This window comes from Diceros bicornis, chromosome 30, assembly GCF_020826845.1.
Source record: "Diceros bicornis minor isolate mBicDic1 chromosome 30, mDicBic1.mat.cur, whole genome shotgun sequence".
NCBI classification, from domain to species: Eukaryota; Metazoa; Chordata; class Mammalia; order Perissodactyla; family Rhinocerotidae; genus Diceros; species Diceros bicornis.
Genome location: NC_080769.1, coordinates 8,705,441 through 8,723,025, shown reverse-complemented (window position 1 = coordinate 8,723,025; position 17,585 = coordinate 8,705,441). Strand labels below are relative to the sequence as shown.

General features: G+C 59.6%; 2 protein-coding genes across 3 annotated transcripts; one reads left to right on the top strand and one right to left on the bottom strand.

Annotated features, from left to right (window-relative positions):
- Positions 1 to 3,915: 3,915 nt before the first annotated feature.
- On the top strand, positions 3,916 to 9,755 carry ATG4D (autophagy related 4D cysteine peptidase). Of its 2 annotated transcripts, none has more exons than XM_058525712.1 (10): positions 3,916 to 4,274; positions 4,782 to 4,865; positions 4,948 to 5,121; positions 5,382 to 5,658; positions 5,732 to 5,796; positions 7,169 to 7,299; positions 8,175 to 8,253; positions 8,330 to 8,406; positions 8,490 to 8,609; positions 9,214 to 9,755. In XM_058525712.1, the coding sequence occupies exons 1-10, from the start codon at positions 4,043 to 4,045 to the stop codon at positions 9,394 to 9,396; spliced, it is 1,422 nt and encodes a 473-aa protein (XP_058381695.1). In that variant the 5' UTR covers positions 3,916 to 4,042; the 3' UTR covers positions 9,397 to 9,755. The 2 variants fall into 2 exon arrangements, with proteins under 2 accessions (XP_058381695.1, XP_058381694.1); XM_058525711.1 differs by having other exon boundaries at positions 3,985 to 4,274; positions 8,517 to 8,609.
- KRI1 (KRI1 homolog) lies at positions 9,413 to 17,569 on the bottom strand. The gene is made up of 19 exons (XM_058525710.1): positions 17,461 to 17,569; positions 17,275 to 17,348; positions 16,430 to 16,535; positions 16,014 to 16,122; positions 15,640 to 15,694; positions 15,515 to 15,564; positions 15,157 to 15,253; positions 15,002 to 15,079; positions 14,590 to 14,720; positions 14,148 to 14,274; positions 13,947 to 14,042; positions 13,685 to 13,855; positions 12,699 to 12,774; positions 12,505 to 12,593; positions 12,298 to 12,424; positions 12,084 to 12,214; positions 11,132 to 11,196; positions 10,929 to 11,027; positions 9,413 to 10,317 (listed from the first exon to the last, which is right to left on the bottom strand). Exons 1-19 carry the CDS (start codon positions 17,552 to 17,554, stop codon positions 9,978 to 9,980), a joined length of 2,115 nt encoding a protein of 704 aa, XP_058381693.1. The 5' UTR covers positions 17,555 to 17,569; the 3' UTR covers positions 9,413 to 9,977.
- Between the last annotated feature and the right edge of the window lie 16 nt (positions 17,570 to 17,585).

The window sequence follows — 17,585 nt, the reverse complement described above, 5'->3', positions numbered from 1 at the left end:
TGTGGTTTGATTTGCATTTCCCTGATGGTTAGTGATGTTGAGCATCTTTTCATGTGCCTGTTGGCCATCTGTATATCTTCTTTGGAAAAATGTCTATATAGAGCCTCTCCCTATTTTTTAATTGGATTATTTGTATATTTTTTAACATGACTACTAGAATATTGAAAATTATATCTCACGTTATATTTCTACTGGACAGTGCTGCTCTAGATTTTTTTGGTGTGGTGGAAATTGTTATAAAAATAATTTTATTTATTTATGTATTTACTTACTTATTTATTTATTTATTTATTTTGCTGAGGAAGATTGGCCCTGGGCTAACATCTGTGCCCATCTTCCTCTACTTTACATGTGGGACGCTGCCACAGCATGGCTTGACAAGCGGTGTGTCAGTCCATGCTTGGGATGTGAACGTGTGAACCCCAGGCCACCAAAGCAGAGCATGCAACTTAACGACGCCACTGGGCCAGCCCCAAAATAATTTTATTTTATAAAATATTTTTGCTGGCCCCGTGGCATAGCGGTTAAGTGCGTGCGCTGTGCTGCTGGCGGGCCGGGTTCGGATCCCAGGCATGCACTGACACACCGCTTGTCAGGCCACGCTGTGGTGGCGTCCCATATAAAGTGGAGGAAAATGGGCACGGATGTCAGCTCCAGGCCAGTCTTCCTCAGCAAAAAGAGGAGGATTGGCATGGATGTTAGCTGAGGGCTGATCTTCCTCTCACACACACACAAAAATTATATTTAGAACAAATATTTTATTTTTAGTTAACAAATGTTAAGTAGACTTATTGTGGTGACCATTTCACAATATATACAAATATTGAATCATTATGCTGTACTCCTGAAACTAATGTAATGTTATACATCAATTATATCTCAAAAAAGAGATTAATTATTTTTAAAATAAAAAATTCTAAAAAAACCCACAAATAAACAAAGTGAATGTTTAGCGTCATTTGAAAAAGAAAAACAATTATTAATAGATAGGTTCTTCCAGATGTCGTGTGGATTTGAGGGGTCACAGGTGGCAGCCAGGAGACCGGGAACCAGGTGACAGTGGTGATGGCGGCTGGACCTGGGAGGGCAGTGGTGGGAACAAGAATGACAAAATAGCAGTAACAGTTCACGCTAGAGTGGCGGTTGCTATGTGCCAGGCAGTGTTCTAAGCATTTTGTGTATTCGTTTCATCCTTCTCGCGAACCCTAGAAAGGAGAGAATATAACTACCCCATTTGGCGGATGAGGAAACTGAGGCACACAGAGGCAAGGTCTGCTGTCCAAGACACCTGGCTGCAGCGTCCGCCCAGGTGGCCATAACTACTGAGCTGCTTTGCGGGTATGAGGACAAGTGGGGACAGATTAGGAAGAGGAGGCCAGACAGGCCGTGATGAGGGAGGTGGTGGAGGCTGGGGGCGGGCAGGAGCATGGGAGCAAAAGCCAGCGGGGAAGAAATGCAGGACCAGTTCGGGGTGCGCTGAACCTGGGGGACATCCTGAGGGGAGCAGAGGTGGCGGCTGGACCCGGGGCTGGGGACGGAGACCCGGATGGGGAGCTGATGCTGTGGCTGTACTCATGGGGTGGGGGGTCGAAGGGCAAGGAATCCAGGGCCACACTGTAAAACACCCCCCTCTAGGGAGGAACCAGCTGTGGCCATGGGGGAGGGTCAGCCACCAGACCAAACAGAAGGGGGTCACCCGTGGCCCCCACAGCCCCTCTGTGCCCTGTGAGGCAACACGTTCTCCTTCCATTTCACAAGTCGTTTCTTGCAACCACTGTGTTACAGAGCACCTACTGTGTGCCAGGCCACACGCTGAGTGTTGAGGACCCAGCAGTGACGGGGATGGACAGAGACCCTGCCATCATGGTGTGGTGGGGACAGAGGTAATAAACATGGAAATTATATATATATAATCAATGCTATGGTCTCAGTGTTGCGGCCCCCCAATTCATGTTGAAATGTGATGGATTTAGGAGGTAATGAGGGTTAGCTGAGGTCACGAGGGTGGACCCCGAGATGGGATTAGTGCCCTTATGAAGACAACAAGCGACAGGAGATGGCTCTCTGTGTATGCACTAAGGAGATGCTGTGTGAGGACATCACCAGGAAGGGGGTCCTCTCCAGGATTCCGGTGGTCCTGGCACCCTCATCTCAGACTTCCACCCCCTGGAACCAGGAGAAATAAACATCTGTTGTTGAAGCCACCCTGTCTGCGGTATTTGTTACAGCAGCCCCAGCTGACTCAGAAAATCAGGTGGTGGTAACCGGAAAAAATATATAGCAGAGAAGGATCCTAAGAGTGAGTGGGCGGAAAGGTTGAGGGGGGTGGAATTTTGAAGGTGATCACGCCTTGGGGATGAAATTTGAATACAGTGGTGAAGTAGGCTGAGGGAAACCTGTGTGGCTATCTCAGGGAAGAGAGGTCTAGTAGAGGGAACAGCAAGTGCAAAGGTCCTGAGGTGGTATGGTACCTCTTGAGTCTGAGAAAGGAGGCAGATGTGCCTGAAAGGATGTGAGTGACTGGAGAACCGCAGGAGGGAAAGTCAGGATCCTTTTGTGTCTTCTTCACATCTGCTACACTCATCCAAATCCTCACCGACTTCCTGCAGCCGGCTGAGGACAGAGCCCTGGGGCTAGCCACTAGAGGCCACCCTTTCTGTGGTTCGCAGGGTCACTACAGCGTCATCCCGCCTTCGAGGTGGCGGTTGGCTTCTGCAGAGTCCTAACTGTGCCTCAAATGCCACGCTAAGCACTTCACACGGATGAACTCACCCTGTCCTCCAAACAGTCCTCTGAGTTAGATGCATTAAATTTTTTTACAGCTTTCTTGAAGCGTAATTGACATGCAATAAACCACACACATTTAAAGTGTACAATCCGATGAGTTTTCACACCCTGGAAACCATGACCACGATCAAGATACTAAACATATCCACCGCCCCGAAAAGGATCCTCTCGCGCTTTGGAAACCCCTCCCTCTCGCCTCACCCCACCCCAGCCCCAGGCGCCCGCTGACCTGCCTTCCCTTACTCCGGATGAGGTCGCGCTTCTCGAGTGTTATGCAAATGGCACCAGAGAGCATCTGCTCTTCTTTGTTGTCCGGCCCCTTCCCCTCAGCAAAATGCTCGGAAGATTCGTCTATGTTGCGGCGTGGGTTGGCGCCCCCGTTTGCTCCGAGGAAGCTGAGGCACACAGAGATGTGGCTCGGGAGGAGGGAGCAGCGGGGTGGGGAGGGGGTGTCACACACAGGTTTGGCCCCAGGCGGAGGCGGGCTGTGGGTGCGCAGCCCGAGTAGGGGCGCTCTTGTCTGGGGTGGGCCCGGGCAGGTGCGTACCCGCGGGGCGCGAGGTGGGGGGCCGAGGGCGGGCCGGGGCCAAGTTGGGGCGGGGGCGGAGCCGAGTCCGGGGGTGGGGGACTAGGGGCGGAGCCAGGGCCGAGCTGTGCTGGGGGCGGGGCTAGGGGCGGAGCCAGGGGGGGGTCTACCAGGCCTGGGGCGGGGCCGCCCCGGGGGCGGGGCCGGTGCCGAGCGGGCCTGGGGGCGGGGCCGAGTCCAGGGCGGGGCTAGGGCGGGGGCAGAGCGGGGCTGGGGGTGGGGCCGGTCGGGGGCGGGGCCGGCCCGGGGCGGGGATAGGGGCGGGGCCGAGCCGGCGCGGGGGCGGGGCTCCCCGGCTCTGGGGCCTGGGATAAGGGCCTGCAGGGCTGGGCGCGCCTGGGCGCCGCGATAAGGCGGGCAGGCGTGGAGTTGGTGGGGCGCCGCGGGGAGGCGCCGCGTCTGGAGGCCCCCGCGTAGCCACCCGGGCCCCGGGCGGGGGATCCAGGCTGGGGGCCGGGCCGGGGCGGGGCGTCCGGCCGTGTCACGCCCGCCTCCCCCCCGGGACCAGGGCCGTTAAAATGGCGGCGGCGGCGGCGGTGACAGCGTCCCGCGCGGGGTCCGGGGGCCTGGCCGCCGCGTCGAGCGCCCACTAGCGCCCCCTCCGGCGCCCGCGTCCCGGCCCCGGGGAGCTCGCGCGCGGCCCCGGCCCTCGGTCCGCCCCCGGCGCCCATGAACTCCGTGTCGCCGGCCGCCGCGCAGTACCGGAGCGGGAGCCCGGAGGACGCGCGCCGCCCCGAGGGCCGCAGGCCGCGGGGCCCCCGGGCCCCGGACCCCAACGGCCTGGGCCCCTCCGGAGCCAGCGGGCCCACGCTTGGCCCGCCCGGGGCCGCCCCCGGGGAGCCGGACGAGGTGGACAAGTTTAAGGCGAAGTTCCTGACGGCCTGGAACAACGTCAAGTACGGTGAGGAGGGGCGGGCCCGCGGTGGGTTCTGACGCGGGATCGGGCCGGGGGGTCGGTGGGAGGCCAGGAGAACTGCCCCTGCCGGGCGTCCCACTGTTCGTCCGCCTGTGAGTCACCTGCGGGTCCCCGCCCTGCCCTGCCCAGGGCGGCCCGGGGGCAGGTCCAACAGGGAGTGTGTTTGCAAGTCCGTCCTTCCCCGTGTGACCTTGGGCAAGCTTTTTTGCTTCCCCGTGCCTCCTTTTTTCCTCTCTGTAAAATGGGTGCAAGAGTCACAACTGCCTGAATTCATCCAGAATTAGTGGCAGACACTCGTGTGGCTGTTACTAGGGGCCCCGCCTCCATCTAAGAGGAGTGTGACACGGATTCCCCAGTGCCACCCTGAGATAGGAACTAGGAGGTCCCCATTGCACAGATGGGGGATGGAGGCGCTGTGGCTCTTGTAGCTGTTATGTTGCGTGTCTGCAACAAAACAAACATCTCGCTGGGCGCTGCCCCGCCTCTCCCCAGGTTGGGCAGTCAAAAGCCGGACCAGCTTTAGCAAGATCTCCAGCGTCCACCTCTGCGGCCGCCGGTACCGCTTCGAGAGCGAGGGTGAGCTGGCGGCCCCAGGCCAGGGTTGGGGGAGGCCCCTAGGGGCGTTCCTGGTGGCAGCTGACAAGCCCCGCTCTTGTAGGTGACATCCAGCGTTTCCAGCGGGACTTTGCCTCCCGCCTGTGGCTCACCTACCGCCGGGACTTCCCGCCCCTCGGGGGGGGCTGCCTGACCTCGGACTGTGGCTGGGGGTGCATGCTGCGCAGCGGGCAGATGATGCTGGCGCAGGGCCTGCTGCTGCATTTCCTGCCCAGAGGTGAGCAGCAGAGGGGAGGGCGCACTAGGAGTACAGCGCCAACCACCCGGCTCAGAGGGTTTGAATTGTGCATAAACTAAGAGCCTAAAGTCAGGTTAGAATTGTGCCTAAAGTAGGTTTAGGGGGGCGGTGAGAGTGATTTACAAAATAAGTTTCACATGGAGTCTTGGGAGCATTAACACTGTGTGCAGAGCAGCTGGAAATGGGAACCTTGCCCCCACACACCAGCACCGTTTGACTGTGTGCTCCATCCCCACCAGACTGGACGTGGGCGGAGGGCGCGGGCCTGGGGCCCCCTGAGCCGTCGGCGTTGGCTTCTCCCGGCCGGTACCGTGGGCCTGCCCGCTGGATGCCCCCGCGCTGGGCCCAGGGCGCCCCCGAGCTGGAGCAGGAGCGCCGGCACCGGCAGATTGTATCCTGGTTCGCCGACCACCCCCGGGCCCCCTTCGGCCTGCACCGGCTGGTGGAGCTTGGGCAGAGCTCTGGCAAGAAGGCCGGTGACTGGTATGGGCCGTCTCTGGTGGCACATATACTCAGGTGAGGGCCACTGCAGGGGACACGGGAGCTGCTGGGTACCCCCAGGAGCTCAGGCCTTCCCTCTCGCCCCCAGGAAAGCAGTGGAGAGCTGCTCAGAGGCCACCCGCCTGGTGGTGTACGTTTCTCAGGACTGCACAGGTAAGGGGACCACGGTCACAGCGTTCTCACCCTGAGCTGGTTGCTACCACTGCCTCGTAGGACCCACCTTCCTCAGAGGTTGAAACAAATTCTGGGGCAGAGGGACCCTTGGAAAGGATTCCAGGCCCACACAGGGGAGGCCCTCAGGGTCCCTCCACTCCCTCGGGAGCCAGGAGAAGAAACTTCAGGAGCTTCTCTCCGAGTAACAGAGTAAAGGACATCAGGACTTCCTTCTGTCGGGTCCAATTAACTCTTACTCTGCACACAATTCTAACATGTACAAAAGTCTGGTCTCCGCCTCGTAGGGTTGTCACGAGGATTAAATAAGTCAGTAATTCAAGTAAAATCCTTAGAGCTGTGCTTGTCACATACTAAGTGTGACACTAAATATTAGCTATTATTGTTATTCTTCCTTGCTACCCTCCAAATCAGTTTCGAAAGGGTCTTAAATTAATAGGAGCCTCTGTGGATTGATATCAGAGAATCTATAAAACCTGTCAATTTTTATGCAGAATTGTAGGGATTGGCAGGCAAGGTTTGATTTTCATAGAGAGTCATTGTCTTAGTCTGTTAGGGCTGCTCTGACACCAACACCATAGACTGGGCAGATTATAAACAACAGAAATTTATTTCTCATAATTCTGGAGGCTGTGAAGTCCAAGATCAAGGCACCCACGGATTCAGTGTCTGGTGTGCCCACTTCCTGGTTCATTTTGCTGTGTCCTCACAGGGTGGAAGAGACAAGGGAGCTCTTGGGGGTCCCTTTATAAGTGACTAATCCCACTCATGAGGGTTCCATCCTCATGACCTAATCACCCCCCAGAGGCCCCACCTCCTCACGCCATCCCCTTGGGGGTTAGGATTCAGCACATGAATTTGGGGGGCACACAATTGTTCAGACCAGAGCAGCTGTGTCTCCAGAAAGGGTTGAATCTTCTTGTCTGGGAGCCAGGAAGGGGTTTCCATAGCAAGGGAGGAGGCGGGAGAATGGAGCCCAGCAGAGAACTGAGGAGAAGACACACACAGGGACGTGCTGGTGAGGGGCGCGCTACTCGGTGCCCCCGTTTCCATATTGGCAAACCAAGGCACCGGCTCAGTGAGGACGAGTCAGGCCTGGTCCTGGGGAGGCGCCCCACCTCCTCCCGGCTTTACGCTCTTTGTCCAAATCTCAGGGCCTTTCTGTAAAATGGGGCATCCACACTGGCCTGGAGGCCCTGGGATTGTCTGAGGAAATTTGGGGGCACTGGAAAGACATCCTTCTCCACTGATGACGGGAGTGTCACCCCTGAGAGGCTGGGCCCCTGGGCATGGAGGGCCATATTCTGAGGCTTGAAGGACGGGTCGAAGGTCACCTGCTGCCCTTTCCTTCCAGTGTACAAGGCGGATGTGGCACGCCTGGTCGCCAGGCCGGATCCCACGGCCGAGTGGAAGTCTGTGGTCATCCTGGTGCCCGTGCGGCTGGGTGGCGAGACTCTCAACCCCGTGTACGTGCCCTGCGTGAAGGTAGGCTCAGCCAGATTCCACTGTGCCTCCCCCCTGGAACTTTCCAGGTGGTTCCGGCTTGGGTTATGCTTCATCGCTCCATCTGTGTATTCAATAGTTACAGAGCACTTAGGCTGGGGATTCAGAGATGAACAGAACAGGCAAAAATTCGTGCCCTCTGGCGTGGACATTCTGATGGGGGAGTGACAGGCAGGGGATCTGGGACCAAACTGACAGTTGTGATGTTACAACTCGGACTGTAAAGGAACTAAAACTAACAGCAGAAGGGCAGAGGGGGGTGGCTACACAGCCTAGGAAAGCCCCTCTCCAGCCAGGGGCACATGAGGAGCCGGAGGAGGAGTGCTGGAAAGAACCTGGTGTGTTTATGCTCAGAGTAAAGGCCAAAGTTCTCCCCAGAGCCCACAAGGCCCTGCACCATGTCCCTGTCCCTTCCTTGACCTCATCTGCTGCCCCCACGCTCCTCCTCCCTTCACTCTGCTCCAGCCGCCCGGGCCTCCTCACTGTTCTCAGAACATGCCTGCCTCAGGGCCTTTGCACCTGCTCTTCCCTCCGCTTGGAGTGCTCTTTCCTGAGATGCCCTGAGACATCACCTCTCAGTGAGGCCTTTCCTGACCTCCCTATTTAAAATTGCAAAGCCCCCCTCCCTCCTTTATTCTTCTGCCAGTATCATCAGCTTCTGACACATGACAAAACCCATTCATCTTGTTCCTTGTTTGTTGCCCACACTAGAATGTCAGCTCTGTGAGGAACTGTAGTTTTGTCTCTCTTGGTCACTGCTGCCCCCAGGGCATTGGGCATTTGCTAAGCGTTTGTTGAGTGACTATCTGATAGCACCTGCCCTGAGACCTCTTCTTCACCCACTCTCCTTCCTGCAGGAGCTCCTGCGTTCCGAGCTGTGCCTGGGCATCATGGGGGGCAAGCCTCGGCACTCGCTGTACTTTATCGGCTACCAGGGTAGGCCCACCCCATCCCGCTCCATCCTGGCCCACCTTACCCTTTCCCACTCCCGCTCACGCCTCCTCCCCCGCAGATGACTTCCTGCTCTACCTGGACCCCCACTACTGCCAGCCAACCGTGGACGTCAGCCAGGCTGACTTCCCCTTAGAGGTGAGTTGGGATCCCTGGGGTGGGGTTGGGGGCGTGTGCAGGGAGCTGGGGCCCCCTGAGCTCCCCTCGTGTGTCTGCCCCAGTCCTTCCATTGCACCTCCCCCCGCAAGATGGCCTTCACCAAGATGGACCCGAGCTGTACGGTGGGCTTCTATGCTGGAGACAGGAAGGAGTTTGAGATGCTCTGCTCGGAGCTGACCAGGGTGAGCAAGAGGAGCAGGGTAGGGTGGGGGACAAGGGCCGGGGCTGGGGTGGAAGAGGAATAGAGGCCTCGAGGCCAGCAGGCCTGGGGACGCTGCTTCCCAGCTGTGTTGTCAAGATGATTCCCCTGCCCACAGTCCACAAAAGCCCAGCTGTAACTGATTAGAACGAAAAAGGGGCATAAAATGAAAAGTTAGGAGCGTCACTGCCTCGGGGGACAGCTGCATCCACTGCCTCAAGTGGCAGGACCACTCCCTGTCTCCTGGCTCTGATGTCCCATCAGGGCTTTACCCTTATGGTGGCAAGAGGTGGCCGCCAGCCTTGCTGGGCACTGCCTCTCAGTTCAGTGGAAAGGGAGCCCCACTTTCCCAGCAGATGCAGCCAAAATCCCAGGGCTGCCTTTCATTGGCTGCACTGGGTCACATGCTCATCCCTGAGCCAATCACTGTCCATCCTCGGGGTGGATGGAAGGTGCTGATTGGCTGGTCTGTCACGCCCTGAAGGGATGGAAACTGAGTTGACCGAAGCAGCTGATAAATATCTCTATTAGGGTAGCTAACAGGGCCACTGCGTTTGGGGCTGAGCCTCCCTCCCTGCTGCCCCCAGGTCCTCAGCTCCTCCTCGGCCACAGAGCGATACCCCATGTTCACCCTGGCCGAGGGCCACGCTCAGGACCACAGCCTGGACGACCTCTGCTCGCAGCTCTCCCAGCCCACGCTGCGGTTCCCTCGCGCCGGGCGGCTCCTCAAGGGCAAACGCCCGAGCTCCGAGGACTTTGTGTTTTTATAAAGGGAGGGATGGGGGAGAAGATGCGACACTATTTATTTTTCTATTTATGTCACGCTGGGTGTGGAGCTTGAACTCTGGCGGGATACGATTTCCCCTTCTCGCCGCTGCCTTGACAAGCGCAACGAGTCCAGTCCAAGACAGCTCCGGGCTGGGGCCATCCAGCCAGGGGCCGAGCCCTCCTCGCAGGGACGGAGGGCGGGCGGGCTCCGGGCACCCACTCAGGGCCTCACTCAAGTACTGTAGTTTGCGCTGGACGCCCGCGCCCCTCGCTGCTCCCCAAGCCTCCATCCTACCAAGGGCCCGTGGCGGTGGGAGGGGGGATGTGTGGCCGCCGGGGGCTAATAAAGCCGTTGACTTGACCTTGGCTGTGGCTGGACCCAGCATTTGAGGGATGGGGCCCCGGGTATGTTTCCAAGTCACCTGGGGAAGCTTAAGTCGGCCTCAGTTTCCACATCTGTAGGATGGGAGTGCGCCCTTGCCCACGGGCAGACATGACAGTCTACGCAGTGGACAGGGCGGGGTGCATTCGGGGGCTTGACTGGAGGGGAGGAGCCCGGGGGCCCCTGGCCGCTCCCTGGGGCTCAGGGGCCGCTCTTGGGTCCCTGCTGTTTCCTGCGCTGCCGGCCCAGCTGGCGGAAGTGCAGCCGCTTGGGGTTGAGGCCGAAAGCCTGGAGTCTCTGGCGGCTGAACTCGCGGCCACCGAGGGTCACCGTGGGGCCCAGGAGCCGCGCCTTCTTGCCCCTCCTCCGCCTCGGGGGGGCTGGCTGCTCAGCGCGCGACTCCGGGGCCGCCCCTTCCTGTGCCGGGGGGCTCCCAGGCCGGGGCTGCTTCCCGCAGGCCCCATCGGGCGCCGCCAGCTGCCCCTGCGAGCCTGCGTTGTCTCTCCGCGGCTTCCCTGTGGCTTCCGTGGGCGTCTCCAGCCTGGGGGGGGAAGTCAGGGCTCAGGCCGGGCACGATTAGGCCCCTTCCTGGGCACACGTCCCCCATTTTACAGATGAGGAAAGGAGAGGCTCAGAGAGGCAGCAATTCTGGGGCCTGCGGGGGCCCACAGCAGGTTTTCTCCTGAACCCTGAGGCTGGAGTGCATTGCCCATAATTCCAGTATTTGCACCTCTGCCTACACTGAGCTATTCATATAAATTAACCCATTTCACCTCCAAATCAACCTCGTGAGCTTCTATCACCTCCGCCTTATAGATCAGCAAAGAATAACATAACAATAGCTAACACCTATATGGGATTTACTCTGTTTTATATGAATTAATTCACTTAATTCTCAAAAAACCCAACAAGAAATGAGTCATCTTTATCCCCATTTTATAAATGAGGCAACAGGCCCAGAGACGGGCGGTGACTTGCTCAAGGTCACACAGTGACAGTCCAGCCAGGATTTGAACCAGGTATCAGAGAAGGGAAGCCCATTCCCAAGGTCACATAGCGAAAGGCTGGCACAGCACGACTCAAAACCTGGGCCTGCAGGCTCCCCACCCCCCCAGCCCCCCCCACCCCCAGTCCCTGCCCTGCGACACTCACTCCTCCGGGCACAGCGACTTGAATATCTGCCTCTTTTTCCATGAGTTCTGGGCCTTCTGGCTGTACGCCCGCTTGTCCTGCAGCTCCTCCTGCTCCGACCTGCGGGCGCCCAGAGGACACACCTGTCGCCAGGTGCCCTGGGAGGTGCCCGTGCTTGCCCGCCCGCCCTCCTCCTGGGGCACCAGCGCCGCCCCGCCCATCACCTGTACATGCAGGTCTTCTTCAGAGAGCACCACCGGTTCAGCTCCTTGTCATCAGCCGCGAGGATCTGCCAGGGAACAGAGTGGGGGGAGGTCTTTGTGCGTGAGCCCCGGGGACCCTGACTCTTTAAGCCTTAGTCACCTCATTGGGCAAATCGAGGTAACGTTAGTACCACTTAGCAGGGATGTCACGATGGGGGCAAAGAACTGATTTCTGCGGAGGCCGCTGGATGCTTTCTGCAGGGGGCATCATATGGGGAAACTGAGGCTCAGAGAGGGATCCTTGCCCCAAGTCACACAGCCAGGAAGTGGCTCATTTCAGCTTCCGGTTTGGGCCCGGGAGCCCTCGCCCGTGCGCCCTGGTCCCGGCAGCCCCAGAACAGGGCAGGGGTCTCCGTGCCAGGGACCGGGTTTGCCAATTACAGATGAGACCCAGCTTCCCAACCTCCAGGCTCCTGCCTGCAGGCCTCAGTTTCCCCACTTACGAGGTGGCCACCCCCTCAGAACCTGCTGGAAGGTCAGAAAGATTAAGTAAGTGGACGCAGATGGTATAAGCTCAATAAACATTTTTACTGATCATGACGAGTCAGTCACCCACAGCCAGCAGGGCTGAGAGACAAGTGACGTTCAAAGAGCCACAGACGTTCGTTTCACCTCCACAGCCACGAGGTGGGGGCCATTATTAGGCTCATTTTACAGGTGGGGAAACTGAGGCACGGAGCCTTAAGTCACATGCCCAAAGTCACACAGCTGGTGAGTGGCCGAGCCAGGATTTGAACCCGGGCCATCTGGTTCCAGAGCGCCCCAAGTTTTAACAGCCACCCTGCTGCAGACAGACAGACAGGAACAGAACTAATAGTGAGATTTATGGGGCGTGCTATGGGCAAAGATTTCTTTGAAGCCCCCCTGCCTCCTGGGTGGCCCCCAAGCGTCCTGCGCCTGCCCCAGGCCCCACCTCCTCAGTGCTCAGCCCAAAGTCGCAGGGCACCACGGCGCGGTACTTGAAGCGACAGGGCAGGTCGTCGATGACGTCCTCGTAGTCCAGCCGGTAATACTCGTCCAGGTACTCCTCGAAGGTCTTGTCCCCTGGGGGAGAGCCAGGCTGCCGGGCTGTCCGGGCCCCGCGAGCCCCCGCTGCCCACCGCCCGCCCGCCCACCCGGGGCCTCACCCGGCTCGAACACCGGCTTCTCCTGCCCCACCGCCGCCGCGAAGGGCGACTTGCGCTTCCTCTTGCCCGTCGAGGGGGCCTCGCGCTGCTTCCTCCGGGGCTGGCTGGGGTCGTAGTCGGCGTCCATCTGCCGGGATGCGCAGGTGAGCCCAGCCCTCGGGGCCCCCGGGGCAGTCCGACCCCCGGCCCCCGTGCCGTGGCACCTACATTGAAGTCGGGGTCCTCACAGTGCGGCTCCTCCCGGCTCCACGCTCCGCCCTGCTCGGGCCCGGCCCACGTGTCCCAGTTCCAGTCATCTGGTTCCAGGGGACAGACAGGCAGCGGTGGCCCGAGGGTCAGAGCGGGACTTGAGGCCTCAGGCCCAGCGCCCGCACCCCCAGCCCGGCCCCTGGTGACCTCACCTTCGAGCCCTTCCTCTTCCTCAAACTGTGGCTTCTCCTCCTCCGTGGTGCCGTAGTATTCGTCCCCAAAGCACCTCTGTAGGATCGGGGCCCGGATGTCAGCAGGGCCCACCCCCCCCCAGATGGCCTTACTCCCGCACCTTACATGGCTCCCCAGTGCCCCCTCATGAGCCAGCTCCTGATGCGGGAAGCCTGCGTGTCCAGGCCCCTCCACGCCCCCTTCTTGGGCTCATCTTGCCCCACCCACCCCCTGTCCCCTGCTCCACTGGCTGCCATGCAGTTCCACAGACCCAGTGCTCTCCCCGCTCCTGGCCTTTGCCCCTGGGTACCCAGCACCCAGTGGGGGCCTGGCAAAAGCAGGTATTGCTAACCATGTCATTTATTAAGCACCTCCTCTATGCCCAATGCTGGGCTGCATTGCGCTGCATTCTCACAAGCACCCCAAGAGACAGAAACTACCTCTGTTCCATTGAGAAACTGAAGCTCAGAACTGAGCTTCTAGAAAGTGAAGGCTGAACTCTGACTACATAGCAGCCACTCACTCAGGTTTTCACCTGGCCTAACTACACATCCTCAGTCTCCTTCCCTGACCTCCCAGGCTTGCTCAGGGGCCTCTTTGGGGCACCTGTGGTCCCTACTGTTTCTCCCACACAGCCCTCATCGCCTGTTTCCACGGCCTGATGCTGTGTTCCCACAAATACAACAATAAACATTAATGGCTCAATAAATGAGTTTAAAAGAAATACAGCAACCCACTGTTCCTTGAGCATTTACCAACTAAACTTTTACCTATACTCCTCTCAGGCTATCCTTACAACAGCCCTGAGGTAGCTGCTATGGTTGGACACACTTTACAGGCAGGGACACAGGAACAGAGACGTCAAGTCACTTCTCTGAGGCCACACAGCCAGGAAACAACCGCTAATTCAAAGACCACACTCCTGAGCACTCGACTGCATGGCCGGGCCGGGGCGCAGGGCCCGCACCTGCATGAGCTGGTCGTGCCGGGTGGGGTCGAAGTCCTCCTCCAGGTCCCGCTCCTCAAAGCCCAGGGTCTCGTTGCCTGTGACCTGCCGCAGCCTCTCCAGCTTGGCCAGAATCTCCTTCCTCTTCAGGTTCTTGAGTTGCTTCAGCTCTTCCTGCTTCTTCGCTTTCTCCTGCGGGCGGCAGGCCGAGGGGGAGGGGGAGAGGGCGTGGGCTCTCCTGGCAGGCTGGGGGCCCTCCCCTGCCTGCCGCCCCCACACTCACCCTCTTCTTTCTCTCCCTCGTCTCCTCCCTCCTCTCCTTCCTGCGCTCATCCTTGCGGCGCACAGAGGACGCGATGCTCCGAGGGTAGGTCTTGACCTGTGGGCAGCAGGGGGGACCGGCAGGGCCACAGAGATGATTCCGGGCCCTCCCGGCCTGGGCCCCACAAGCCGGGTCCTCCCCAGCCCGGCCCTGGTCACCCACCAAGGCTGAGTCCGGCTCCTCGAAGCGGAAGTTGTACTTATGCTCGAAGTCCTCCTGTTTCTTCAGAAACAGCTCGCCCTCGTCTGAGGAGTCGTCCACGGCCAGCTGGACCGGGGGGCCGGGGACCCTGAGGAACGAGATGTGGCGGGACGGGGGGTCAGCCGAGCTCTGCACTCCTGCATACCAGCCGTGTTAACTCATCTAATCCTCACAAGAACCCTACGGTATGGTGCGGCCGTTACCCGCATTTTACAGATGGGGAAACTGAGGCACAGAAGTCTAGCGGCAGGGCCAGGATTTGAACCAGTGCCACCGGCCCCAGAGCCCACACTCTGCGGCTCTTCCTCACCAATGACTAACTCTGTGTGAAAAAGGAAACACCCAGGGCCTTTGCTTTCTGGCCAGCATTGGCTCCAGGCCCCTGGGGGACATGGCAGCTCACCCTTCCTCCTCCTCCTCCTCCTCCTCCTCCTCATCTTCCTCCTCCTCATAGCGCTTGTTGAGGATGTAATCCCGCAGGAACTGCTCCCCTTCGTCCAGCTCTGGGTTGTTCCAGTATTCTTTAAGGTGACTCTGGGGGTGAGGGGGTGACAGGACCCAGGTCAGGGACTCGGGAGCAGGGAAGGAGGGCGGGCACGGGCACCAAGCGGATTTAAGTAACTTAAATGTCACGGCCAGCCTATGAGTGGCATTATCCCCATTTTACAGATGTGGAAACTGAGGCCCAGAGAGCGGCACACCCCATCCTCAGAGGATATGCCCTTGGCTACCCTCTATAGCGTTGGTTTCTGGGAAAAGGTTGGATGGAGATGGGGCAGGATATAGTTCTTCAGTGACCATGCACGGGAACTCACCAGTTCTTTCAAGGTGTCCAAGTTCTGAATCTCCTTCTGCCCCTTCAGCCATTCGACGTAATCGGCATCCTCCTGGGCCTGGAGGAATGCCGGCGCTGAGGGTCTGCGGGAGCCCCAGCGCCCCCTCCCCGGTCCAGCTGGGCCCCAGCACCCACCTTCTCCTCCCTGGTTTTAGCACGTTTCTGCAGCAACCCAGAGCCACCTTCCCCGGCGCTGTCCTCTTCCTCGCTGTCCTCCACGAACGCGCGGAAGCTGCCCACACAAGAGAACAAGCCTCAGGGTGGGCCGGCTGGCCCTGCCCACTGCCCCGAGATTAACCCCGACAAGCTCAGAGCGGTGCTGTGACACAGAGAGCATTATCAACCTCATTGAACAGATGAGGCAACAGAGGCACAGAGAGAGTGAGTGACGTGCCCAAGGGCACACAGCCATTAAGTGACAGAGCTCGATTTGAACTCAGACCCATCCACCCCAGACGCCTCAGCTCCTATCTGCTCAGCAGCCCAGGCTCACCTTTCCTTGAGCTGTTTCTGTTCTTCCACGTAACTTTTCGACGAGACCTCCTGCGGAGAGAGTGACGTGGCCTCAGGCCCAGCCCTGGGCCCCTCAGCCCCCCACCCGGCCTCCACCCCACCCACCTGGAGTCTCTGACTGGAGGTCTCCCCATCTGAGTTCTCCTCGTCAACATATTTGCTGTGCAAGGAAAGATGGAGGCTTGAGAACAGACCCCCCAAGGCCTGTCTGTCCCCAGGGGGCGGGGAGCTGTAACCAGCAGGAGCTGGGGTACACGGGGATCCTCATTTTCAGTGAGTCGCCAGCTCCTTCCCACTTCGGCCCCTAAGACCCCCAGGGGGCCACCCCCTGGGGATAGGGAGGGCTGTCTGGCCCTCAGGGGGCTGGGGGACAGGGCTTGGGTGCTCCCATGGGGTGTGCTGGGTTCGGGGGTAACCCCACCCACCTCTCCACCTGCCCTGGGAAGGCTGGGGGCAGGGGAGTCAGGCTTTCTCCTCACCCTTCTTTCTCCAAGATCACCTTCCTCTCATAGTCCTTCAGGTACATCGGCCGCATCTTCTCGGGCTTCTCCTTGGCTTCGGGCTCCTCCTCGCTCTGCGAGGACAATGCTGCGGGGCCACCAGAAAACCCGCCATCACCCACAACCTCCTGCCTTCCCCAGGCAGAGAATCCCCCTGGGCTGGGCCGGATCGAGGTTTCAGATCCCCAAGCCACCAGGTCCTGGCTGTACAGCAGGATCCCACCTGGCGGTGACTGTTCAGTGAGTAATTCACACTCAGAACAGCCGTTATTAACAACAGGTAATACTCTAAGACACTCTGCTAAGGACTTTTGGAGTGCAATGATTCATTAAATAGTAACTACGGCTGGTAAAGCGATGAGGGACCTGGGCGTCAGACAGGAGCAGCCTCAGACCTGGCTTCTGATAGAAGGTGGCATCTTTCTGGTAAATGCGGGGGTCCCTCTTCTTCAACAAGGAGAGAGTCCTGTAAAAGTCGCGCTCCTGCTGGGGGTCAAACTCCTAAGGCAGGAAAAGGGATGGAGGGAGACTTGAGAAGGGAGGTGGTGAGAGCCCTGGTGGGGGCGGTGATGGGGGGCAGTAAGCAACCAGGGCAGGTGGGCTGAGGAGGTGGGAATTAGGGTGGAGAGAGGAGCTACATTAGGAGGAAGGAGGGGGGAATCCTGCTGGGGAGAGGCGGGTGGGGGGCTGGAGAGCTGGGTCTGAGTGTGTGTGGGGGTCAAACAGGTGGAGGAAGGAGAGGCGCCCTCTTGGGGGTGGGCGGGGGCGGGACACACATAGATACAGGATATGAGACAGAGAAGGTAGCGGACAAGGGGAGGGTACTTCCTGGGACGACAGGAGGTTGACATGGGGCAGAGAGGACACAGGGGGACAGCAAGGAGGGGCTGGGCTGCACGGTGAGGCCGGGAAGAAGATCGGGGCTGATGTGGGGAGAAGCTGGGCGCCCCAGGCGGCAGAGGGATGCCGCACTTTGTGGACAGAGTCGGAGGACACTGAGAAATGTGAGACTTTTGGGGATGACGAAGGGGGACGGAGGGGTGGCACCTCACACATCAGGATGGGTAAGTGGATCCGTGGCGGGGGAGGGGAGGCAGGGGGAGATTTGGAGCCCCCTGGGGACGGGAGGGCGCTGTCTGTCCCTCATGGGATTGGGGGCGGGGGCTGGACGCTCCCGTAGGGCGCGATGGGTTGGGTGGTACGTCGGGGTTGGGATGCGGGCCGGGGCGGGGAAGCTCACCACGCGCTCGTCGCTGGAGTCAGACTCGGAGCTGGAGTCGCCGCCGCTGTCCCGGTCCCCGTAGCGATCTTTCACTGCGGGGCAGAGAGGAGAGCCCCCCAGATCAGCCTGGGGGGACCAGATCGCCCCCACTTCCCGAAGGTCCCGCACGCGCAGGCGCCCCGCGCGCATGCGCCCCGCACTCACGCCGCTGCAGCTCCTCGCGCTCCCGGTAACGGCCGTACCGCGCGGCGAAAGCCGCGTTCACCCGCAGCGCCGACGACCCGCGCGGCTCCGGCATGGCGGCTCTGCGGCCCACTGCGCACGCGTGC

Bases quoted from the DNA above. Each gene is read 5' to 3' on its own strand.
- ATG4D (XM_058525712.1), top strand. From the start codon at position 4,043: ATGAACTCCGTGTCGCCGGCCGCCGCGCAGTACCGGAGCGGGAGCCCG. The intron at 5,122-5,381 runs GTGAGCAGCAGA...CATCCCCACCAG, and splicing joins GCTGCATTTCCTGCCCAGAG to ACTGGACGTGGGCGGAGGGC. The intron at 5,659-5,731 runs GTGAGGGCCACT...TCTCGCCCCCAG, and splicing joins CTGGTGGCACATATACTCAG to GAAAGCAGTGGAGAGCTGCT.
- KRI1 (XM_058525710.1), bottom strand. From the start codon at position 17,554: ATGCCGGAGCCGCGCGGGTCGTCGGCGCTGCGGGTGAACGCGGCTTTC. The intron at 17,349-17,460 runs GTGAGTGCGGGG...TCTGCCCCGCAG, and splicing joins GCGCGAGGAGCTGCAGCGGC to TGAAAGATCGCTACGGGGAC. The intron at 13,856-13,946 runs GTGAGTGTGGGG...TGCCGCCCGCAG, and splicing joins CGAGGGAGAGAAAGAAGAGG to GAGAAAGCGAAGAAGCAGGA.